The following is a 21,742-nucleotide window of genomic DNA, read 5'->3' as shown; positions in this document are numbered from 1 at the left end:
CATGACACTATAGACATTGTACAAGCTATCTTCCAAACAACTCAAAATGTAGTTTTTGCACAAGAAATCAGAATGTTTCCATGCTTCAGTTACAACAAATCGTTCGTCATCTGGAGTGTTTTCAGCCAGGACCGGAGGATCCTCCTTGATGAATCGCTACAAACTCAACGTAGTAAGATAGAAGAGCATCTTCATTTGCCAACGTTTAAAGTCGATACCGGAAAACTTTCCGGGTTTTTCTGCTGGTGCCATAGCATGAGCAGGAGTTGAACGGCTTGACGAGGTAGCAACATTTGTAACAGTAGCGCCCGTTCCCGAAACATTTCCATTAGTTTGGTTTTCATTCGTCATTTTTCTGTAGAATTGGAACCAAAACAGAACTTTGTTAAATCAGTGAAGTTTTGATATCTTCAAACTGAATACCAAACCAAACATACAACACGTAACAATGGTGAAGTTTTTATATACTTCAAACCCGTACGTTTATTATTCCGGTAAAGTTTTGATATACTTTAAACCGGACAGAACAATTATTGGAGTAGAAAGCACGAAGGATTTAGTCTCCAAACCAGTATACAAAATATAAATAACAGTTTAATATATATTTCAACACAGAAACGTTAGTATAAAAATTCCTTAAGCTTGTGAAGCGCTACTGTGTTAAAACACAAAATCAGAAAACTGTTAGAAGAATAAAAGAAACTGGAAAACAGTAAAGAATAAGAAATATTCCGAGTCCACAATTTGCTTGTGCGTCCTTAAGGAATTTTAACCCCCTCACACGTTGCCAAGGTAATGGATTAAATCCTCCCAGGATGAAACGGAATAAACCTTCCTGCAACAATGGCAATACAAACTGCAGGATACCAACGAACTCAAAGAACGGAGCAAAATCTCACATACGAATTTGAGAGAGAGAGACTGCGAATTAGAATGCAGTATTTCCAGAAAGAAGGAAGTTCGGTAATTTTTCAGTGTGTTAAAAACAAGCCATGCCTTTGAATTTATAGGCAATTATTGGAAGAGGTGTGATGTTTGTTCTGGAAAAGGTGTCTGTTCAGAATTTTACGCGTCCTGCCGCGGTTACGCCAGGACCGCGGCCAGAGTGGCCTTCTGAATCTGCGTCCTGCTGCGGTTATGCCAGGACCGCGGCCAGAGTGACCTTCTGAATCTGCAGATTTAATTAATTATTAAATAATTAATTAAATAGCTTTTGTCCAAAAATAATCTTATCGATCATTTGTCAAATCCAAATCCAAAGCCGAGCCGAGCGAGCGACGACGACGGCGTGAGGGTTCAGTCTCTTCAACTCCTTTTAAGAGCTTTAAGAAGTGATTCTATATATAAGCACACAAATGTAGTTGCCCCTCACCAATGAGGGACAAGTGCAAGTCAAAAACTCACTTCATTCAAATTTTTATTTCCCTCCATTTTATTTTCCACCATTTTCAATTCACACTCTTAGACTTTTAAAGCCCAATGCTTAAAGTCTTAAGCCCAATGCTTAAAGTGCAACAAAATCTTGATTATTTCGAGGAGATTTACGTGGATAAGAACAACTAAAATCGTAAAAAGGTAATTCATTTAATTTTGTGTGAATAAATTTCTTAATGTAGATCACAATCAATGCAAGGTCTACTAATTAAATCTCTCATTCAGCTTTGTTTTTATCTAAATACCAATATTGGGAGAAATTCAAAAATAGCCAGATTTACCACTGGTTGTTGAAAAATAGCCAAGTTTCAAAAGTCATCGAAATTTAGCCACGTTAAATCTGAGCGAAAATACTGTTCAAAATCCGGAAAAATACGCCCGCAAATTTTACGGGAGTTCCAGCATAAGTATGCTTGAACTCCCGTAAATTTTACGGGAGTTCCAGGATAACTATGCTGGAACTCCCGCAAATTTTACGGGAGTTCAAGCATAATTATGCTGGAACTCCCGCAAATTTTACGGGAGTTCCAGCAAGTATAATTGTCCAGTATAATATACTGGAGTTTGGAGCACTGGTGGTCCAGTCTCCCGCAAATTTTACAGGAGTTAGCAAAATATACCGGTCCAGCATAATATGATGGAGTTCGTACACAAATGCACCAGAACTCCCGTATATTATACTGGACCGCTCCCTGTTGCAGCAAAATAGTGGCTATTTTTCATTGACTTGATAAACGCTGGCTATTTTCATTGACCAGTGTGAAAACTGGCTATACCATGATATTTTGGATACTCATGGGCTTATATATATAGTAGTAAATGAATCACAGGACAGGATATATACACCATAGTGTAACTAAAATTTTACTACTAAAATTATTCTTGGCTAATATATATGATGATTGTACTACTTCAATTGATGACATTAGCTTTCTTATTTGGCACTGTAATTTTTGTCTTAATCTTTATTCACCAATTCTTCTTTGTTAAACATGAGCCTAAAGGCTTACCTAATGGGAGCATGGGCTTACCCTTTGTTGGAGAAACATTTGGCTTCTTTACCCCTCATAAATCATTCTCCATTGGCGACTTCTTGCACGAACGTCGCTCTAGGTACTTCATATTTAATTTTATGCAAAAAAAAAAAAAAAAAAAATTGCTTCTCTTTCTAAAAACGTCTCATAATTCAATCCGTTAAAACTTGAACAGGTTGAGCAGGTTACAAAAAAATAAATTAATTTTGTCACCTCTAACTGTGCTCAAGATATGTTTTTGTTTTCTTTTTTTGGCTTATTTCAGATATGGAAAAGTATTCAAATCCTATCTTTTCGGCTCTCCAACTATTGTTTCATGTGACTTAGAGTTCAACACATTTGTACTTCAGAATGAAGGCAAGCTGTTCCAAAGCAGCTATCCTAAACCAGTTAGAGACATTCTTGGCAAACACTCTTTAATTCTTGCCACTGGTGATCTTCACAAAAAATTCAGAAGTATTGAAGTTGGCCTCATCAATAAATTCAAATGCAAACCCGATTTTCTCGCTTGTGTTGATAAGTTATGTAGCTCGTTAATGGAATCATGGAGAGGAAATCAAGTGGTTCTCTTCTCAAAAGAAGCTAAACAGGTTTGGAAGAAAATTGTACCGTACTACCTTCCGTTAATATTATCTGACTTTGATTTAATTACTTGTTATTTTTCGATCACGATAAATATTTTTGAACAAATTCAGTTTGTATTTGCAGTTTACCTTTAATTTGATGTTGATGAATGTACTACACATGGAACCTGGAGAGCCACTAGCATTGCAGTTATTAGAGGATTTCCTAACGTTCATGAAAGGGTTTGTGTCCATTCCAATAAACCTTCCCTGGACATCCTATGCCAAGGCTCTTAAGGTGCTATTACAATTTTTTATGTTTTGGTGTGTTTGTCATGTCAAAAAAAATATTATTTGAAACAAAAAATAAGTTATTTTTTTGTGTTTGATTGTCAAAAGTACTTTCAGGAAAAAAAAATTACCAGAAGGGGAGAAATGACTTTCCTCACTTTTGGGCGGAAGTCATTTTTCTTCCCAATTATTTCAATCCTTAACTTTATATCTCTGCTTTAACTAACAACTAACCTTGTTATCAATTTTTATTACGAAAAGTTTATAGCAAAAAACACTATCAAGCTTTTATCAATCTTTAATTAATATTTTCACTCTCCAACAAATTAACAACAAAATTTTATGTAAAAAAAATAATTTATTTTTTGAAACATAACTTCTGTCCTACCAAACACTCCCGATTCAGCTACAGCTTCTTCTAGCAAGTTCATTAGTGCCTTTAAAGATTGATTCAGTCTCTTCGCGCGCAGGCTCGTACGAGGATCTCGTCCACCTTGAAGCAAGTACTGGAAGATAGAAAAAAGAGAGAAGAATTGGGGATTAATGGACTAGCCAAAGAAGATATTTTTAATGAGAATTTTTTGAAAGGGCACTTAAGTGATGCGGAGAAAGTAAGCATTTTGCAAGATCTTCTGTTGGCCGGTTATGAAACAACCTCAGGACTTCTGTCCCTACTCGTCTATTTTCTTGTCCAATCACCTCAAGCTCTCCAGTACTTGAAGGTATAAGAAAGCAAATTATATCAACTCATTTTAACTTGATCTTCAAACACACCACTTGTAGGGCGGCTCAATAAAATTGGTGGCCTAAAGTCTGTTTGTAACAGGAGGCCTTATTTGAATAATACTCCCTCATTTCAGTGTGAACTTATTTTCTTTCTTTTTAGTCCGTTAAAAATAACAAGACCCCTTTATAATTTTTAAGACAATTTAATTACCAATACTAACACATATGCATCATATGATCAGAATGAACATCGAGCATTGAGGAGAACGAAAAAGGAAGGGGAACCCATAAACTGGGAAGATTATAAGCAAATGAAATTCACCATTATGGTAAATATTCCTAAATCTAGTCTTTCAAGTAAAACTGATCAATCTAGCCGGGATTTGAACCTTTGTCTCTTGCACTTTATGGTACATGTAAGAAATGATTATTGTAATTTTTTAGGAATTTTTTAGACTGTCAATATAGTTTAAGATATGATAATGATAACATGTTAGTTAGTATTATTTTTATGAGGTTACCATTTACGACATATTTATCAAAATTATTGACTGCAATTATTTTATACAGAATTGATTTTGTAAATATTTTTTACATTATCAATGCACTTAAAATCTTATTATAATTCAGGTCATTAATGAGACTCTACGTTGTGGCAACTTGGTGAAGTTTGTTCACAGGAAAGCTATCAAGGATGTAGAATTCAAAGGTTTGTTAACGTGAATTCATATAAGATTTACTATTTTATTTAAATCATTCACATTATTCATATAAACATATAATTATTTCGAAATTAAATCTGAATATATCCACTAGAAGAAATACAAGATTTCTGTCATAATTAAAAAAATTTCTCTAAGTGAATTTAATTTCCTTTTATCAATGTGATGGAATGAAGGATATTATATACCAGCGGGATGGAAAGTCCTTCCTATCTTATCTGCTGTACATCTTGATCCATCCCTGCATCAAAATCCATCAGAGTTCAATCCTTGGAGATGGGCCGTAAGTAATTTTTTATTTTTTTACTTTTCGAATAATAGACGATACATTAAAATCCTTTTTTTCAGGATCCGACCACAAGCAAGAGGGTGATCCCATTTGGTGGTGGATTGCGGCTATGTCCGGGATGGGAACTTGCTAAATTGGAAGCAGCTTTATTCCTACACCATCTTGTCATCAATTACAGGTATTATAATTAAAGATGGAAATATGACTCAAATTTGTTTAAATTTCGCTTAGGTTAAGAAAAATTGAGTCGAATAAATCAATTAATATGTCATCTTATTTTATCTGATAAATTATTCATCAATTATGTAGGTGGACAGCGAAAGAAGATGATCATCCAATGTTGTATCCATATTTGGAATTCCCGAGAGGATTGCTAATGACTTTAGAAGCAGAAACAAGTGAATTTTAAGGATAATATTTATTTAAGGTGATAGACAACAAGGACAAAGTGATAGAATGAGATTAATAGAAGTAATTGTTTGACACATTTTAAATGAAAACAGATGTTGCAGATTTACCAAGTTGAGCTACAACATTTTGAATATAGGAAATATTAGAATCATTTTTTCTCCAATTTTTTGACGACTCTGTATTGCACAGCATTCCTTTGTTATTAGCTACTTCAAAATACACAAGGATAGAAACAAGTTTGTTTACCCTTAAAATGGATAACCATTAAATTTATACGTGGTTTTAAGAATATGTGGATTAATCCAATACAAGTGATTAATAATGTTAGATGAGCAAATGAAAGATATAATAAATAGCCAAACCGGCAGTAGTATTGAATCCGGGCTCGGTTGTGGGTTTAACAGTTAATAGAACCTTTGAATAGCTTAGAAACAGAGGAAACAAGTTTATAGAGATAATTTTATCCATGGTCATTGAACTTTTGTGTTTGTTACCCAAAAGTCACTTTTTTTTTTGTTACGTAAAAATCATTCAACTTTGTGTTCATTACATAAAAGTCACTTTTCTTTCTTTTGTTACACAAAAATCATTTTACTTTGCTCTAGTTATCACAAAAGTCACATTTTTACTTGAAAAGTCTATTATGCCCTTGATATTATATAAACATTCATATTTATATAATACCTTCTATATTATACTATATAATATATTTTTAACTATGTATTTTATTTGTAAACAAAATAACTTAATATATTATTTATTATTTTTATAATATATTCATTAATTTAATTTTTTCTTAACGTAAATTTTCAAAATATATTAGTAGCGTTATTAAATTTGTCAATAACTTTAATATATATTAGTAGAGAAATAAATCGGCAAGTACATTTCCGTGAGAAAATTCGCAGGTAAACAAACAAAGAAAATGAGGAAAAAAATCATATGTTAATCTGAAGGAAAATCCGTAGGTACTACATGCGAATTTATCTGGGGATATTTTCTTGGGGATTTATCTGGGCAATTGATTATTTGGAAAATTATATTACTAGAAATTCGGTAAACCCGTCCAAAAATCGACCAAAGTTGGTCGGTAATGGCCAATAATCGTCCAAAATGCGACCATTAACGTGTGGTCGGTTATTTGAACGCCGTAAGGGAATACCGACCAAAGTTGGTCGGAAATTACCGACCAACTTTGGTTGGTCAATTAAATTCAAAAAAAAGAATTGCTGAGAAAAGTTGTTTTATAATGCTACTAATATATCTTGAAAATTAAAGTTTTAGAAAAAATTAAATATACGAATATATTATAAAAATAATAAATAAAATACATAGTTAAAAATATATTATGTAATATATAATATAGAAGGTATTACATAAATATGAAGGTTTATATAATATCAAGGGCATAATAGACTTTTCAAGTAAAAATATGACTTTTGTGATAACTAGAGCAAAGTAAAATAATTTTGTGTAACAAAAGAAAGAAAAGTGACTTTTGTGTAATGAGCACAAAGTTGAATGATTTTTATGTATAAAAAAAAAATAAAAGTGACTTTTGGATAACAAACACAAAAGTTCAATGACCATGGATAAAATTATCTCCAAGTTTATATATGCGTGTTACAGTGCCTCCTATTGAAAAATCAACTTCCACTTTATATAGTAGGGGAGTTTGGGCGCGGATGTCACGGCCCCTCGTTGCGTGTGTAACCGTTTAATTGTGCCTTTCGAGGTCTTGGAGCTCGAACTGGATTCAGAGGGCGTTGTCTCGATGGCCCCGCTGGTGAGTGCTTCGTCCGGGCTTAGTGCGAGAGGTTTCTAGCTTCGATCTCGATTCCGAGTAATTATGTCATTGCTTTGTTTCCTCCACCGAGGAATCAGGGTGCTAATATACAAAGTTCAAACTGCTCCTCCTAATGACTTGTCGAGGAAAGATATATCCGCTTCATGATAAGTACGCAATATTTTTTCAGTTCGGAAAAAAAAAAAAAAAGAGCAAATTTTCTCTGGTAAATATTATTGATCTCTATGAAGTCGGACAAATTATGGTACTGATAAGTGTATTTAGATATAACTTCTTGGAAATTTTAATTAAAAGTGATTATATTGTCATTGCAGAAGGCTATGAATAAAAGGGCAGGATGAAAAAAAGGTTAATAAAATAAATTTTTAAAAGGAGAAAGTTAAAAAAGGAAAAAGAGTAGGAAAATAAATAGATATCTAAAATACATTTCAATTGACTAATACCACGACTTGCGATGCACTTATATTCTTCTTTTGCTTTTTTTTTTTTTTTGCTATTTATTTCTAATTTCCTCTCATCTTTATCATGTTTTTTTTATTTGAATAGAAGAAATTTAAGAAAAGCTAAATTTTTACTGTCTAATAAAAAATAATCAAAGAAAATTAGGTACGATAGGCATGTATGAGACTAATAAAGTGCGCTTACACAGTACACACATGTGTAAGTTGACACGACCCAAACTGAAGGGGCGGTACCAGGTGCCTAACTCAACAGAGTACCAACGTAATATATCATTCTTATCATACTATCATGGGCTAATGGAAAGCCATCATGAGATAATGTAACGACCCGACCGGTCGTTTTGAGCTTTTGCACTTCGCTCGCCAGTTCTCGGGCATGTCTAGCCTCGTATTATGCATTATGACTTATGTAAATCGTTAGTTTTGGTTTCAGGGCAATCGGAATGAATTTAGAAGAATAGTTCTCTGTTTGAAGCTTGAAATTTGAAAGGTTTGACCAAGTTTTTGACTTGTTTGTAAATGATCTCGGATTGAAATTTTTATGATTTGGTTAGCTCCGTTAGATGATTTGGGACTTAGGAGCGTGATCAAAATGTGTTTTAAGGTCAGGAGTAGATTTAGGCTTGAATTGGCGAAATTGAGTTTTTGGCGTTTTCCGGTTGATAGGTGAGATTTTGATATAGGGGTCGGAATGGAATTTCAGAAGTTGCAGTAGCTTCGTTATGTCATTTGGGATGTCTGTGCAAAATTTCAGGTCATTTGGACGTGGTTTGGTTGGGTTTTTGATCAAAAGCGGAATGCGGAAGAATTTAGAACCTTAGGCTTGAATTCGATGAGTTTTGGTGATTTTGATGTTGTTTGAGGTGTTTTGAAGATTGGTACAAGTTTGAATAAGGTTATGAGATATGTTTGTACTTTTGGTTGAGGTCCCGGGGGCCTCGGGGTGATTTCGGATGGTTGGCGGGGAGTTTGAAGATTTATTGCAGCTGCAGATTGTGCTGCTTCTGGTATTTCCGCACCTGCGGATAGGGGACCGCAGGTGCAGCACCGCATATGCGAATTAGGGGCCGCAGAAGCGGCCAGAGGTACGTTTGTCAGGAAACCGCAGAAGCGGCTAGGAGGACCGCATCTGGGATGTTGCAGATGCGGGTGTGGAACCGCAGATGCGGGAAACAGGGAGCTTAAGTGATTTTCGCAGAAGCGGATCAAGAACCGCAAATGCGGTACCGCAGATGCGGAAATGTCTGGCAGAATATATTAATTCCTCCTTCGCGATTTTTAGAGGGTTTCTTCACTTTTTAACTCGAATTTTGGAGCTTTGGGCGATTTTGAAGAGAGGAAATCATTGTTCTTCATTGAGGTAAGGATTTTGGACCCTAAAACTCGATTATTTGTGATTAAGGAACAAAATATCAGTGTTTAATTCATGAAAATCAGTAGAAAAAGGTGGAGTTAGGGCTTGAGACTATGAGGCCTTCTAGGGATGATTTGAGGGGTCAAACGAACTCCGATTTTCGAATTCTTTATATTTACGGACTCGTGAGATGATGAAGAACATTTTCGTATAAATTTTATCCAGTTCCGGGACGCGGTCCCAGGGGTCGGGTTTTGACTGATTTCGGGTTTTGTGCTTAAAATCGATATTTTTCAAGTGGAATTCATTCGTTTAGCATATTTTGATGATAAAAAAAATCTGAACTTGGTAGATTTGGAGCACTCGAAAGTTAGTTCGAGAGGCAAGCACGTTGCAGAGTAGCTTTTCGGGCTAGTTTGCGGTGAGTAATGATTTTAAATGATGTCATGAGGGTATGAAACCCCGGAATTTCATAGCGTTCGGCTATGTTGAGGTGAGACACACGCTAGATGACGAGCGTGGGGTCATGCACCGTTGGGGATTGTGACTTAGTCCATCCCGTATGACTATTTTACTGTGTATTTACTAGCTAATTGTTTGATATCATTATATATTGGGCTAAATGTCATATTTGAGCTTCGTGTCAACTGTTTGAACCCTTATGGGATTTTAAAGAATATTTTCCTCACTGTTTGATTTCATGTTGGTGCTCAGTCATACTATATTTTCACTATTTTTAGAACTCAGCCAAGTTATTTTGTTTTAAAAATATTAAATGATATTTTCAAAGATATTTGAGCTGAGCTTCATATTTTACTATTGCCCGAGGGGCTTATGAGACTCTGACTGAGTAAGGCTGAGGGACTGTGTTGTGAGGATATTTTTTGGTTGGGCTGCACGCCGCAGTAGTGATATACTGATTATCATAATGAGGCCGAGGGCCTGAGATTGTACGCCACAAGGTGGATTGAGATTGATATGAGGCCAAGAGCCTGTTTATGATGCCACGAGATGGCTTGATATTGCGCTTGGGCCGTAAGGGGCCCCTCCCGGAGTCTGTACACCCTAGTGAGCGCGGGTACCCATTGTGATATGAGATATAGCCCGAGGGGCTGGTATTGTTCTGTGATATTGTCCGAGGGGCTGATTCTGTTGTTACTGTGCCCGAGGGGCAGTTATTATGTGTTTACCTTTTTAGTTGTTTTTCCCGTATATTGTTTAACTGTTTAAAGGATGATTATGAGATTTCACTGCTTAATTATATTCACTGATTTTATTATGCCTCTTTTAGCTTAATGTTGCGCCTTACGTGATTTTATATCGCTCGGTCTTCATTTATTTTTATTACTCACTGAGTTGGAGTACTCACTTTACTCCCTGCACCCCTGTGTGCAGATTCGGGTGCTACAGGTCCTGCTCCTGAGAGTTGATAGTTCCAGCATGTCTTCGGAGATTTACTAGGTAGCTGCTTGGCGATTCGCAGCCCAGTGCATTCTCATTCTATCTTAGTTTCTTGATTCAGTTATGTAGTAGTGGATTAGACTTCAGACTTTTATTTTCGTTTTAGATGCTCATGACTGGTGACACCCCGATGTCGGGCTGTGTTGGTTTTATTTTCGCAACTTATACTGTTATTTTGCGATTTTATTCCTATTAAAGACTTGAGTTTTATTATTTCAACTACTTAAAGTGAATTAGAAGTGTGCCAGATGGCCTTGTCTTCACGAGAGACGCCATCACGACCTGGTTTGGATTTAGGGTCGTGACAAGTTGGTATCAGAGCCTAGGTTACATAGGTCTCACGAGTCATGAGCAGGTTTAGTAGAGCCTCGCGGATCGGTACGGAGACGTCTGTATTTATCCTCGAGAGGCTGCAGAACCTTTAGGAAATCCCACATTCTTGAATTCTTATTGTGCGTCCTTGATTCAGCTTGAAATGTAACTCTTTTTGAATTCCTTCCACGCGTTCGTATGCGCACATGAGCGCTCAGTATCAGATATGCATCGATGGCTTGTGATTCCCTGATCGAGGGACGAGATGTGAGCCCGATGTGTTGATGTTGGCTAGTCTGGAGGACTTGAGACCGTATTTTGCCTATAGCTTGAGCCCTAAGCGGATGATTGCGTGAGCGCGTGTTTCTGGAATCTATATGTTCTATGGTGTCCCTATTAAAGTGATAACTGGATAGCTACGTGATGAGTATGTTATGACTGCGAGGGTATTCATATGATTTGGAAACGACGAGAAGGGTCTGCTGGAGGATGGAAGAACTATTAGGTACGTGATGTTCATCTTGATTTGAGGTATAGCCCCGAGTTATGGGTGTGTGAAGAATCTTTTCATGTTTTCTAGTTGGGAGTGAAGTAAATTTCATGTTGCGGTACGAGTTCAGACTCGGGAAGATTAAGTGACTGCGTAATATTTATAACAGTGGAAGGTATACAGAAATGTTAGTTGGAGGCAAGCAGGTGGGTTAACTCCTGCGGAGTGTTCTGAGGTTGAGTGATCCCTATGTTGTCTGTTAGAGGATCTCATTTACAATTGAAATGTATGTGTTGGAATTAAAATTTGGGTCTCTTAAGAGAGTGGGCTTGACTGTTGCGAGGATGAATGCGAGATTTGCAGAAGATTTATAGTACCAGATGGTCTGTGTTTCACGAACTTATGAAGGATTGAGTCTAATCTCATTATGGTATTATAGCAACAATAGAGTATATGAGTTATGAGTTATTGTGTGTGTTTTGATCTATGGCTTCGAGCCAAGTGGGGGAGTCTGCGGTTGATTAGATGATTGCACGGTTAGGTGCTATGTTGGTTCTAGTGTGAAGCGTGCTGGTGAGTCAGTTATGGCTTACGGAGATTGATACCGAGGATGGCTCGAATAAAGGAAAATTTTGACAAGGGTTATATTATGCTTCATAGGTGTATCAGAATCACGGAATGTCTTGGGTGGTTATTGGTAAGGGTGTGCAGCGCATAGAATAGGAAGTTGCTTGGTTGCAATAAGGTGGGGTTACATTCTGCGGTGTCGGAGTGCTAATGAGGCACAGGTTGCTGGGTTCATTTGATGAGTCTAATTGAGGTTCGAGTGAAGTGGATGACTCTCGAGAATGGTTCTAATGAGTTCAAGATTTTTCATGTAAGGATTGGAAATTTTTGAGTTGTATATTCAGCTAGAAACTGAAGTTTGCATTGGAAGGTGTCAGGACTTGTGGCATTTCGATATCAATTATGGGATCCTATATATCAGTATCAGGGAGGTGAAGGTAACGGATTTGGATTCACAGGAAGTTTTGGCAGGGTAGGTATTTTGAATACAGTGCTTTTGGGAATATTTAAGAGAGTATTCAGCGGCTTATGAGACTTAGACGGTGTGGTTTTGTGCTTGGGTCACGTGTGGTGAGTCTGGTGGAGGAATTGTGGTGGTATAGCAAGAAGGAGTATAAAGCTGAAGGTAAATCAGAAGGAAAACTCGGATAGATGGGATAGCTTGGTAGTAGGCCGAATCGGCATGGTAAGAATATGATTAGTTCTTTGGATGCTTACGAGGTAATGAGTTCTTACAGGTGTTTCGCGGCAATGCTCTTGAGTTTAGTGGCCTGCGTAGCTTGGTTGAGTTAGAAGGATTCAGTCCTGTCAAGTTTGGTTTTGTGCAAAAGGGAGTCGGAGAATTCTTGATGATTTCTACCGCGGTTTGGAGGTGTATATTTTCTACTGGCATGAGGAATGTGGGACGTATAGTGATTTTCTTCCAGATGGGCTCAATGGAAAGTTCTTGGTTGGTTGAGTACATAGTTGCTTGTGGCTCAGAAGGGATATGAAGTTCTCTTGTTATCCAAGGATGGTATGGTATATGCGGTATGTCGTGGAGGATTGAGATTTGCGTGTGTAAGGTTACAATTCAGTTCTGAAAGGAAGGCCATAAAATTCTTAGGCGGCACGGGCAGTTTCAGATGATTAAGGAAATGGCATTACTAATTGGTGTGACTTGACGAGGGTATACGTTTCAGAAAAAGGGCAATGCGATTGAGATTGATGATATTTCATTAGCATTGCGGCATTCTCTTGTTGGATCGACTGCCGATATTCGAGTTTGCTTGGTGGCATAGAAGAATTTTAAGAGTACCTCCCATGGAATGATTGGGTATTAGAGGTGTGTTGTATATTCGGACGACGAAATTGGGATTGGATATAGAGATTCGTGTGCTATATGGAGTTGGGGACTGAGAGTTCTCATATGCAGGTTATGTTGTGGTTGTGGACCATGTATATCGGTCTTGTGTGGTAACTATTGAAGGTTTGGGACCCGAGTCGATCCTTTGTTGCTTGATGTGTTAGATTATGGATGTTATATTAGGTATGCACTGGTTGTCACAGTGTTGTGTCACTCTGGGCTATTGCGCTAAGGCAGCGATGTTGGCTATGCCGGGAATGCCACGGATTGAGTGGCGAGGTTCGACGGATTATGTTCTTAGTATGGTGGTTTTTTATTTCGATGACCCAGGAGATGGCTGGGAAGAATTGCCTTCCTTATTTAGGCCTTCGTGATGGATGTCAGTACAGAGACTCCTACCATTGATTCAGTGCCGGTGGTGAGAGACTTTTCGGATGTGTTTCTTGTGGCCGGGCATGTCGCCAGACGGGGTTGTTGACTTTGGTATTGATTTGGTGCTGGGCACCGTAGCGTGTGGCACCGGCGGGGTTGAAGGAGTTGAAGGAACAGACTCAGGAACTCCTTGATAAGGGGTTCATTAATAGACCTATATGGATGTGTGTTCTGCATTGAGACAGTTTTGTTGACTTGAGTTGTATTGTTGAGGGATATGTTGATTCGATTGTTATTGAGCTTGTTAGTGATCTGGGGAGATCGATGAGTTATCTTCCCATAATGCGAGGCATTAGGATTTGTCAGTTATAGGCACATGTGGCGCGGTTTTATTGGGGCCTCTCAGTGGAATTCGAGCGGGAAGAGTATTGGGTATTGCTCGGCAGATGGCGTATCGGTTGTGTCCTTTTGGGTCTGATGTTATGCCAATTGCTTCGCCATGGTTATGATGATTTGCTTTGGTTCTAGACATCAAATTGCACGTGGTTGTCGATTTTGAGCACAACTTGAGGTGTTTCATGCGGACCGGTGTTTGGATAGGGTCGCGCATTTTAGCAAAGTTATGTGGAGGTATGATCCTTCAGGATAGATTCGTGTATTCTGTTTCTACAAGGTGTGACGGGTTCTCAGCATTGGTGTGGTGGTACTGGTGAGCTTGCGGTACAGCTCTCTGATTTAAGTCAGTTTCATGATTTGAGCACGTACAGATTGTTGCTTATTGGTGTGCGGATTGTGCGAGTTGTGTCTTTAGATTGTGTTCACGTGTCATGTCACCAGAGTAGTTGTATTGGAATTAGATGAGATTGTTGGTATCTAGAATGAATACAAACGGATTCGATTTCAGCGTGTTGGAGGGATAATATCGATGTTCGGCTCAGAAATTTGATATGGTCCTTGCTAAAGGAGAAGTGGCTTCACAAATGGTTGATCTGAAGAGTGGTTATGACTTCTTATGTGTTTCATTTATCAATGGCAGTATACGGACGTGTTGGAATGAGGCTTCATTTGACAAAAGGCTTATTATCGAAATTCGGATGTATGGAGTAACTGTTGTGATTAGAGGTTATCACTACAAGTGTTTGAGTTATGCGGTAGGTCATGTAATTTCACCTGAGGTTGCAGGTATGGGTTATTACAGCTTGTTCAGGCTTATTCAGAGTATAAATGTGAGATTCTAATCTTGTAGATGACTTCAGAAGTGGAAATGTGGTTCTAAGGTTTATGGGCTAGGTTGATTGTGAAATTTCAGTTACATTGTGTTATCGGACCTATATAAGATAGGGTGACGTGGGATCACCCCCGGGTATGTGCATGGTAAGGTTATTCAGCGATTGATTGGCTTTTGGAACAACTCTGGGCACGTTCGAGGACGAACGCATATTTAAGTAGGGGAGGATGTAACGACCCAACCGGTTGTTTTGATCTTTTGCACTTCGCTCGCCAGTTCTCGGGCATGTATTGCCTTGTATTATGCATTATGACTTATGTAAATCGTTGGTTTTGGTTTCAGGTCAATCGGAATGAATTTGGAAGAACAGTTCTCAGTTTGAAGCTTGAAATTTGAAAGGTTTGACCAAGTTTTTGACTTGTTTGTAAATGATCTTGGATTGAAATTTTTATGATTTGGTTAACTCCGTTAGATGATTTGGGACTTAGAAGCGTGATCAAAATGTGTTTTGGAGGTCAGGAGTAGATTTCGGCTTGAATTGGCGAAATTGAATTTTTGGCGTTTTCCGGTTGATAGGTGAGATTTTGATATAGGGGTCGGAATGGAATTCCGGAAGTCATAGTAGCTTTGTTATGTCATTTGGGATGTGTGTGCAAAATTTTAGGTCATTTGGACGTGGTTTGGTTGGGGTTTTGATCAAAAGCGGAATGCGGAAGAATTTAGAACTTTAGGCTTGAATTCGATGAGTTTTGGTGATTTTGATGTTGTTTGAGGTGTTTTGAAGATTGGTACAAGTTTGAATAAGGTTATGAGATATGTTTGTACTTTTGGTTGAGGTCCCGGTGGCCTCGGGGTGATTTCGGATGGTTGGCGGGGAGTTTGAAGATTTATTGCAGCTGCAGATTGTGCTGCTTCTGGTATTTCCGCACCTACGGATAGGGGACCGCAGGTGCGGCGCCGCATATGCGAAATAGGGGCCGCAGAAGCGGCCAGAGGTACATTTGTCAGGAAACCGCAGAAGCGGCTTGGAGGACCGCATCTGCGATGTCGTAGATGCGGGTGTGGAACCGCAGATGCGGGAAACGGGGAGCTTAAGAGATTTCCGCAGAAGCGGATCAAGAACTGCAAATGCGGTACCGAAGATTCGGAAATGTCTGGGCAGAATATATTAGTTCATCCTTCGCGATTTTCAGAGGGTTTCTTCACTTTTTAACTCGAATTTTGGAGCTTTGGGCGATTTTGAAGAGAGGAAATCATTGTTCTTCATTGAGGTAAGGATTTTGGACCCTAAAACTCGATTATTTGTGATTAAGGAACAAAATATCAGTGTTTAATTCATGAAAATCAGTAGAAAAAGGTGGAGTTAGGGCTTGAGATTATGAGACCTTCTAGGGACGATTTGAGGGGTCAAACGAACTCCGATTTTCGAATTCTTTATATGTACGAACTCGTGAGATGAGAACATTTTGGTATAAAGTTTATCCAGTTTTGGGACACGGGACCGAGGGTTGGATTTTGACTGATTCGGGTTTTGTGCTTAAAATCGATATTTTTCAATTGGAATTCGTTCGTTTAGCATAATTTGATGATAAAAAAATCTGAACTTCGTAGATTTGGAGCACTTGAAAGTTGGTTCGAGGGCATGAGATTGTACGCCACAAGGTGGCTTGAGATTGATATGAGGCCGAGAGCCTGTTTATGATGCCACGAGATGGCTTGATATTGCGCTTGGGCAGTAAGGGGCCCCTCCCGGAGTCTGTACACCCCTAGTGAGCTCGGGTACCCATTGTGATATGAGATATAGCCCGAGGGGCTGGTATTGTTCTGTGATATTGCCCGAGGGGCTGATTCTGTTGTTACTTTGCCCGAGGGGCAGTTATTATGTGTTTACCTTTTTAGTTGTTTTTCCCGTATATTGTTTAACTGTTTAAATGATGAATATGAGATTTCACTGCTTATTTATATTCACTGATTTTATTATGCCTCTTTTAGCTTAATGTTGTGCCTTACGTGATTTTATATCGCTCAGGCTTCATTTATTTTTATTACTCACTAAGTTGGAGTACTCACTTTACTCCCTGCACCCCTGTGTGCAGATTCGGGTGCTACAGGTCCTGCTCCTGAGAGTTGATAGTTCCAGCAGGTCTTCGGAGATTTACTAGGTAGCTGCTTGGCGATTCGCAGCCCAGTGCATTCTCCCTCTATCTTAGATTCTTGATTCAGTTATGTAGTAGTGGATTAGACTTCACACTTTTATTATCGTTTTAGATGCTCATGACTGGTGACACCCAGATGTCAGGCTGTGTTGGTTTTATTTCCGCAACTTATACTGTTATTTTGGGATTTTATTCCTATTAAAGACTTGAGTTTTATTATTTCAACTGCTTAAAGTGAGTTGGAAGTGTGTCGGCTGGCCTTGTCTTCACGAGAGGCGCCATCACAACCGGGTTTGGGTTTAGGGTCGTGACAGATAGCCAGAATAAACAAAAGGGAATACTCAATATAGGACGACCCAACATGGTGTACAAACTTATACATGTGACATACAGGCCTATACGATCGACATGATCATTTGTTAACTTAAAACATAGGCCGACAAGGCCATACAAGTATCTATATACATGACATCTGTTTACAAGCCTCTAAGAGTGCATAATCATAAAGGTCGGGACAGGGCCACGCCATACCAATCAATACATGTCCAAATCATACTAACCAAATAGGCAACTTCGGAGCAAATGGAGTGCACCAACACCTTTCGCTGAGCTGATAGCCTACTTGAAGGATTGGCAACTTGTTTATCGGGACCTGCGGGCATGAAACGCAGCGTCCCCAGGTAAAATGGACGTATGTACAAATAAAGTACCAAGTATGTATGGCATGAAAGGCAGTATATAATAGACATTAAAGAAACATGGAGTAAAAGACTCAACCTGTAAGTCTGAATAGCTCTGTGAAAAATGAAACATTTATAATGTCATGCATATGCGTAAGGGTCGTCATGGTTCGGTTTGGATCAGTTTTTCCCTAAAAAGAAACCAAACCAAGTAAGTCGGTTTTTCAAATATTAGAACCAAACCAAACCAATTAAGTCGGTTTTTTCTCGATTCCGTTTATGTTGGTTTTTATCGGTTTTTCGATTTTTTCGGTTATTTGTCGGTTTTTTCTTAAATATAAGACATACACTACCAACACATATTTCGTTGACTATATTATTTTTGACATAACACTATTAAATCAATTGTGCTTTGATAAATCTATTAATTACCAAGATATATTGATGATAATTAAATCAAATAGTGATGAATAATTTAAGGACTCAATTAAAAAAAATTATTTTTAACATGAAATGGATTCTTATACTTACAAAAGAAAACTACCAATCAAACTAGAATGTAAAGGCAAAGAATTGTACTAAAAGTGCAAACGATTAACATTTAGCATATAATTTTAGAAACTTTGTACAAAAATATACATATATATATAGGTTATAATAAATTTGAAATAACTACTTCTATAGTCGGTTTGGTTCGATTATTTTTTTTTATTAAAACCAAAACCAAACCAAATCATAAAGTATCGGTTTTTTTGGTGGGTTTGGTTTGGTGTTCGGTTTGGTTCGATTTTTCGGATTTTTATGAACACCCCAACATATGCGCATAAATGTCATACCATGCATAGGTATATGCGTACATAACATCATCAAGCCTCTGAGGGTATCCCATCATATCATTTCGGCCAATGTGGGCGAAATCTTCAACGTATACCAGCTGATCAGGTGATGGTGCGTATATAATGCCATAACCTTTCCTCATACCCTCTCTCTCTCTCTCTCTCTCTCTCTCTCTCTCTCTCTCTATATATATATATATATATATATATATATATATATACACACGCATATATAACGCCATCTAGTCATGGGTAATATACATGTATAAATGAATGCAATGCATAAGAAGTAAGTCAATAAGATCTCTCGGAATGTCATAAGATCAATATGCCTTCGGATAAACTTTATCAACTACGTATTTTCTGAGACCCATGAACAGAAGATATAATAATAAGACACATGGGGAATCAAGAACATAGGCACCCCTAGTGCTTCTATGAATAGAGGTATTTCTGAAAGTTATGTGTTTGCTCGTTTCGTTTGTGTCGTATGGATCATGCCAAAAGCAAAGAAGGGATAGCCTTAACAATACATTTCTCGTTTACCTAACCACATGACGACGATTCAGCCCACTAGTACTTCAATCTACAACAAACCACAAGGGACCATTTTTAAACTTACGGAAGCTAGAACTCAACACAAATGTGTGACTAGCTCGTCTATGAAATTTTGGACAGCACCTCCCTTTATTCTTTTCATTTTCCTCAAATAAAACAACAAGACCAATATGTCCAGAATGTCAACAAACACACACACACACACACACACACACACATATATATATATATATATATATATATATATATATATATATATATATATAGAGAGAGAGAGAGAGAGAGAGAGAGAGAGAGAATTATAATTATGGTGAATGTCTATATTTAGAGAGATTCTAGGGTTCATTGCTTGGTGGCTAAGTCTCCCTCTCCCTATATATAGAGGGTTCTATTCCATTGTAATTCATCCCATATCAATAAGAATTATCTCTCTCTACTTTTCTCTGCAATACTCTTCTTCTTCATTTATTATTTTATAACACGTTATTAGCACGAGACTCTAACCAGTTGAGTAGAAGCTTTGGGATTGAGCATAATGGTTGTCAATTGTTCCATGAACTTCCTTCATGATTAAATTCTGGATTTAAGGTAAGTATCTTACTTTATTTTTCTCTTTTAGATTCTTGAATACAAGCAAAGACAATAAATCTTGATTTTAANCCGATAGTGAGGGCCTTAGTATGGGAGACGGTGTAGATCTCCCGTTGGTTGGTTTGAGCCCGGCGAGGCCAGGTTGTCGGGGACAGAGTTGGTCCAGGATGCTTTGGACAAGGTGAAGGTGATTCAAGAGAGACTTCGCACAGCCCAGTCACGCCAGAAGAGTTATGCAGACCGGAAGGTCCGAGATGTATCTTATTCAGTGGGTGAGAAGGTTTTGCTGAAGGTTTCGCCTATGAAAGGCATCATGAGATTTGGAAAGAAAGGAAAGCTGAGTTAGAGATTCATTGGCCCTTTTGAGATACTCAGGAGGATTGGAGAGGTGGCCTATATGCTTGCTTTGCCACCCAGCCTATCGGGAGTTCATCCGGTATTTCACGTGTCTATGCTCCGAAAGTATGTTGGGGACCCATCGCATGTGTTGGACTTCAGTACAGTTCAGTTGGATGATGACTTGACTTATGATGTGGAGCCTGTAGCCATTTTGGGTCGACAGGTGCGGAGATTGAGGTCTAAGGATATAGCGTCAGTGAAGGTGCGGTGGAGAGGTCGGCCCGTGGAGGAGGCCACTTGGGAGACCCAGCGGGAGATGCGGAGCAGATATCCTCACTTGTTTGAGTCTCCAGGTATGCTTCTTGACCCGCTCGAGGACGAGCGTTTGTTTTAGTTGGGGAGGATGTGACGACCCGGCCCGTCGTCACGTGAGTTACCGCCCCGTTTTCCCCTTATTGTGTTGCTTCATGTTTCAATATCGGCATTAGAGTTGATCGGGTGTAATTGAATTGGTCTTGGTTGAAAATAAGGCACATAACCTCTAGAAGGAAGCTTGTTTTAGGAAAAGTCAACCGGAAGTTGACTATGTGGTTAGAGGGCTCGGATGTGAATTCCGGTGGTTCGGTTAGCTTCGGGGGATGATCTGGGACTTAGGAGTGAAGTCGGAACTGAATTTGGAGGTCCGGTGTAGAAATAGGCTTGAATTGGCGAAGTTGGAATTTTGGCGAATTCCGGTTGATAGATGAGATTTTGATCCGAGGGTCGGAATGGAATTCCGAGAGTTGCAGTAGCTCCATAGGGTGATTTTGGATATGTCTGCAAATTTTCATGTCATTCGGACGTCGTTTGTTTGGGTTTTTGATCGAATGCATATTGCGGAAGTTTTTAAGAAACTTAGGCTTGAATCCGATGTAAATTAATGGTTTTAGTGTTGTTTGACGTGTTTTGAGGATGGGAGCAAGTTTGAATAAGGTTTTAGGATGTGTTGGTGTTTTTGGTTGGGGTCCCGGGGGCCTCGGGGTGAATTCGGATGATTAATCGGAAGTTGGAATGTTTGGTGTTGCAGCAGATTTTTGAGGCTTCTGGTATTTCCGCATCTGCAGAAAAGGAGCCGCTTAAGCGGTTCCGCAGATGCGGTAGGGAGATTGCAAAAGCGGCCCTTGAGGGCCTGGGCAGTTACCGCAAAAGCGGATGTTTCTCCGCAAGAGCGGACACCGCAGATGCGGTAAGCGACCGCAGAAGCGGTCCTGGGATTATTGTAGAGACCGCATAAGCGGTCATTGGGATCGCATAGGCGGCAACTGCATAAGCGGTTTAAGACCGCAAAAGCGATCGTTGTGGGTTTAAGTAGAACCGCATAAGCGGTCAATTTGCTGCATAAGCGGGACCGCAAGTGCGGTCAGGAGACCGCAGAAGCGAAAAATGCTGAGGGTTTAATGAACAGTGGGTTCAAAATTTCAGAAGTTAGAAAAACATTTTGGGACTTCGGGAAGAGGCGATTTTGGGCGATTTGGAGAGATTTCAAAGGAGTTTTCATCAGGTATGAACTTGTAGCCCAAATAATGTTGTTAGAGTATAAAAACAAGGATTAAACACTGAAAATTCAAGGAATTAAAGGGTAAAAATGGAGGTTAGGGCTTGAAGCCTAAGAGAGTCTAAATTGGCGATTTGAGGGGTCAAATGGACTCCGATTCTTGTGTATTTGGTATGTATGG

At 38.7% G+C, this 21,742-nt stretch overlaps 1 protein-coding gene across 1 annotated transcript in view; it reads left to right on the top strand.

Moving 5' to 3' along the window:
• LOC109217467 (cytochrome P450 724B1-like) overlaps nt 1-5,592 on the top strand; it is a 7,957-nt gene extending 2,365 nt beyond the window's left edge. Inside the window, exons 2-11 of the mRNA XM_019381723.1 lie at nt 2,432-2,547; nt 2,644-2,652; nt 2,734-3,058; nt 3,177-3,274; nt 3,768-4,044; nt 4,291-4,377; nt 4,679-4,757; nt 4,947-5,053; nt 5,119-5,237; nt 5,369-5,592. Coding sequence (XP_019237268.1) covers nt 2,432-2,547; nt 2,644-2,652; nt 2,734-3,058; nt 3,177-3,274; nt 3,768-4,044; nt 4,291-4,377; nt 4,679-4,757; nt 4,947-5,053; nt 5,119-5,237; nt 5,369-5,468 — 1,317 coding nt within the window. The 3' untranslated portion in view covers nt 5,469-5,592. The remainder of the gene's footprint in view (nt 1-2,431; nt 2,548-2,643; nt 2,653-2,733; nt 3,059-3,176; nt 3,275-3,767; nt 4,045-4,290; nt 4,378-4,678; nt 4,758-4,946; nt 5,054-5,118; nt 5,238-5,368) is intronic.

This window comes from Nicotiana attenuata, chromosome 2, assembly GCF_001879085.1.
Source record: "Nicotiana attenuata strain UT chromosome 2, NIATTr2, whole genome shotgun sequence".
In the NCBI taxonomy this organism is placed as follows: Eukaryota; Viridiplantae; Streptophyta; class Magnoliopsida; order Solanales; family Solanaceae; genus Nicotiana; species Nicotiana attenuata.
The sequence above is the reverse complement of the archived record's forward strand: the minus strand, read 5'-3'. Positions and strand labels throughout refer to the sequence as shown.